Source organism: Lucilia sericata, unplaced genomic scaffold (assembly GCF_015586225.1).
Source record: "Lucilia sericata isolate MDLA Ls3-8-SP2 unplaced genomic scaffold, ASM1558622v1 Contig000967F_arrow, whole genome shotgun sequence".
Classification (NCBI taxonomy): Eukaryota; Metazoa; Arthropoda; class Insecta; order Diptera; family Calliphoridae; genus Lucilia; species Lucilia sericata.
Window position 1 is genome coordinate 13375 of NW_023994950.1, and position 3662 is coordinate 17036.

Sequence of the window (3662 nt, forward strand, 5' to 3'; positions counted from 1 at the left end):
CTGCATTAAATCCTTGTATATTGTAAAGAGAGTTCTCATTATCACTTATATTTGTTTCCACAAGTATTATACATTTTATTGATTTTATTATTTGGTTTATGCTTACAAGAAACGATGTAAAGTTAAGCCTAAGTGAGCGAATATTCATGTAAACAAATGATGTGGGATAACTTAAGTATTGTTTATCAATTTGATTAAAATTGTTCAGAATCTGATTTTTTTGTAAATACATTTTAATGAAAAACGTTTTTTTAATAGTGTTGTGTTTATAATGATTTGTTTAAAAAGTCTTTATAGAAATATTGTTTAAATTTGAACTGTGGTTGTTATGGATTCAATATCAGTGGCGTTGTTGATTACTATCGAGGGGCTATTTTCGGATTTACGAGCGAATATTTTACCATTTCGGACCCAAACATATTTCCAGTGGGCATCACGGGCTTTGGTCTTCGCTATCCATAACAACCGACGATAGTAGTTTGTTAATTCATCATTAATGTATATGTATTTAGTTGTGCTACTATTATTATCATTATTGTTGATTATGTTTGCGTCTACTCTATGTCTCTGGATTTTGCTCATTAGTTCTAGCTTTTTCCTCAGAGAGAAAAATTCGACGACAATTTTGTTGTTTTGATTTCTCAAACGAAAGGCCTGGTTAATATCTCTTTCGCTAATTTCAACGTTTAGAGTAGCTGCTATTTTTTTAACAACATCGATTGGCTTTATTTGTTTATCTTCGACGTTTTTAATTTCAATGTTTTGTGCGATCATATGTTGATCTATTTTATTGATACGTGTGTCCAGAGAGTTTATTTGCTTTTCTTTTATTTTATCTTTTTCATTAAGTTCGTTGACTTGCGCTACTAAAGTAGAGATTGAGTTGGTTATTGTTGATAGGGCTACCTGGACGTCATTTTTCATTTGAGAGTGCAAGCTGTTTACACTAGTTACTAGCATCTCTATTTGCGCTTTTATCTCCTGCAGATTTGTTTGTAGGGTGTTTAGTTTACCATTAACAACTTCAAGAGACAATGACTCTTTATATTTCTTCGCTCCTTCATTATCATCGAAACTATCATCTTGACGCTGTTGTTTTTGCTGTTGATTGTTTTCGTCAAAGACTACAACTTGGTAAAGGTTGGTGGGTGATCTGCTACGCGGCTTGCACACATGACATTTCCAATTTTTTCTCTTCTCACTGGTCATGGTGGAGTACGTAGACTCAGATAGAGGAGAACAGGGAGAGAAATGGTAGTTGGAGTTACAATTGTAGCATTTTATAAAATTTGTTGTTGCAATTTGCATTTTGCACTGATTACACACAACACTGCTCATTTTGTTGTTTTATTATCTTTGATTTTACTTTGCGTTGATTTATAATTATTGTTTAGTTGAGAATTTTTTAAATAATATCTTTTATAACTTTTAAAATAAACAATTTTGTAATATGTTATTTTCACTATTGATTTTGGATCACTATTGTATTTGTTTGTGATTTTTTTAAATTGTTTTTTGGCCAATTTTACTTGTTTTTTTTTTCACTATTTAGCAAGCACGATTTAAAATACGTCCGCATATGTTCGCAACGACACTGAACTGAACTGAACTAGAACTGAACTAGAACTGAACTAGATCTGAACTGAACTAGAACTGAACTAGAACTGAACTAGAACTGAACTAGAACTGAACTAGAACTGAACTAGAACTGAACTAGAACTGAACTAGAACTGAACTAGAACTGAACTAGAACTGAACTAGAACTGAACTAGAACTGAACTAGAACTGAACTAAACTGAACTAGAACTGAACTAGAACTGAACTAGAACTGAACTAGAACTGAACTAGAACTGAACTAGAACTGAACTAGAACTGAACTGAACTGAACTAGAACTGAACTAGAACTGAACTAGAACTGAACTAGAACTGAACTAGAACTGAACTAGAACTGACTAGAACTGAACTAGAACTGAACTAGAACTGAACTAGAACTGAACTAGAACTGAACTAGAACTGAACTAGAACTGAACTAGAACTGAACTAGAACTAGAACTGACTGAAACTAGAACTGAACTAGAACTGAACTAGAACTGAACTAGAACTGAACTAGAACTGAACTAGAACTGAACTAGAACTGAACTAGAACTGAACTAGAACTGAACTAGAACTGAACTAAGAACTGAACTAGAACTGAACTAGAACTGAACTAGAACTGAACTAGAACTGAACTAGAACTGAACTAGAACTGAACTAGAACTGAACTAGAACTGAAACTAGAACTGAACTAGGAACTGAACAGAACTGAACTAGAAACTGAACTAGAACTGAACTAGACTGACTAGAACTGAACTTAGAACTGAACTAGAACTGAACTAGAACTGAACTAGAACTGAACTAGAACTGAACTAGAACTGAACTAGAACTGAACTAGAACTGAACTACTGAACTGAAATAGAAAACTAGAACTGAAACTAGAACTGAACTAGAACTGAACTAGAACTGAACTAGAACTGAAACTAGAACTGAACTAGAACTGAACTAGAACTGAAAATAGAATGAACTAGAACTGAACTAGGAATGAACTAGACTATAACTAGAACTAGAACTGAACTAGAATGAACTAGAACTGAACTAGAACTGAACTAGAACTGAACTAGAACTGAACTAGAACTGAACTAGAACTGAACTAGAACTGAACTAGAACTAGAACTAGAACTGAACTAGAACTGAACTAGAACTGAACTAGAACTGAACTAGGACTGAACTAGAACTAGAACTGAACTAGAACTGAACTAGAACTGAACTAGAACTGAACTAGAACTAGAACTGAACTAGAACTGAACTAGAACTGAACTAGAACTGAACTAGAACTGAACTAGAACTGAACTAAAACTGAACTAGAACTGAACTAGAACTGAACTAAAACTGAACTAGAACTGAACTAGAACTGAACTAGAAAGTTTCAGGGAATCAGAATAATAAGAGTAGAATTTGCAATTCCTCATAATGGAAAAACTAGTTATTGTTTCCTTTATCTTTACACCTGATTCAATGATTCTCAAAACTTTACAATATGACCTTAACCATATCATTCCGGAGACGAAAAGTCACATTTCTTTAACAAATTAGTTATCCAAAATCAAATTTTTGCTATTGATGTTAGAATACAAATCAAAAAGTAACCCCGAAGTTCCCATTTGCATAATCAGTTAGTTAGTAGTCGGCAAACAATACCAACACAAAAATTATTATTGAAAAATATGAGTTAAAACTTCTATTGAAAAACTTTACAGACAAATATGTCAAGCAATAGTAGCATCACATGTGTCCAAAAAAAAAAAAATTATTGAAAAAAAAACTTATTAAAACTTTTTTCTAAACGGCCATTTTATAAATTATGTGTTAGATTTATATAAATAATAATTTATTTCTTCTTTTTATATATATTTTTCTCTTAAAACATTTGTTTAGTTATAGGAATTGTTTTGTAATTTGAAGGACCTTTTTGGTTAGAATTGCTTATTCTATTATTTTTATTTTTTATATTTTTTATTTTATTTCAATTTTGCAAAACTCTTGATTGCTTACAAGCTCTTAAGTTTTGTTTCGATTTTGTTTTTATTTTTTATGGAAAACTTTTGTTTGTGCTGATTTAAAATTTT

General features: G+C 31.6%; 1 protein-coding gene across 1 annotated transcript; it reads right to left on the reverse strand.

Moving 5' to 3' along the window:
• Positions 1–306: 306 nt before the first annotated feature.
• On the reverse strand, positions 307–1209 carry LOC119609362. The gene has a single exon (XM_037964110.1). It carries the CDS (start codon positions 1207–1209, stop codon positions 307–309), a length of 903 nt encoding a protein of 300 aa, XP_037820038.1.
• Between the last annotated feature and the right edge of the window lie 2453 nt (positions 1210–3662).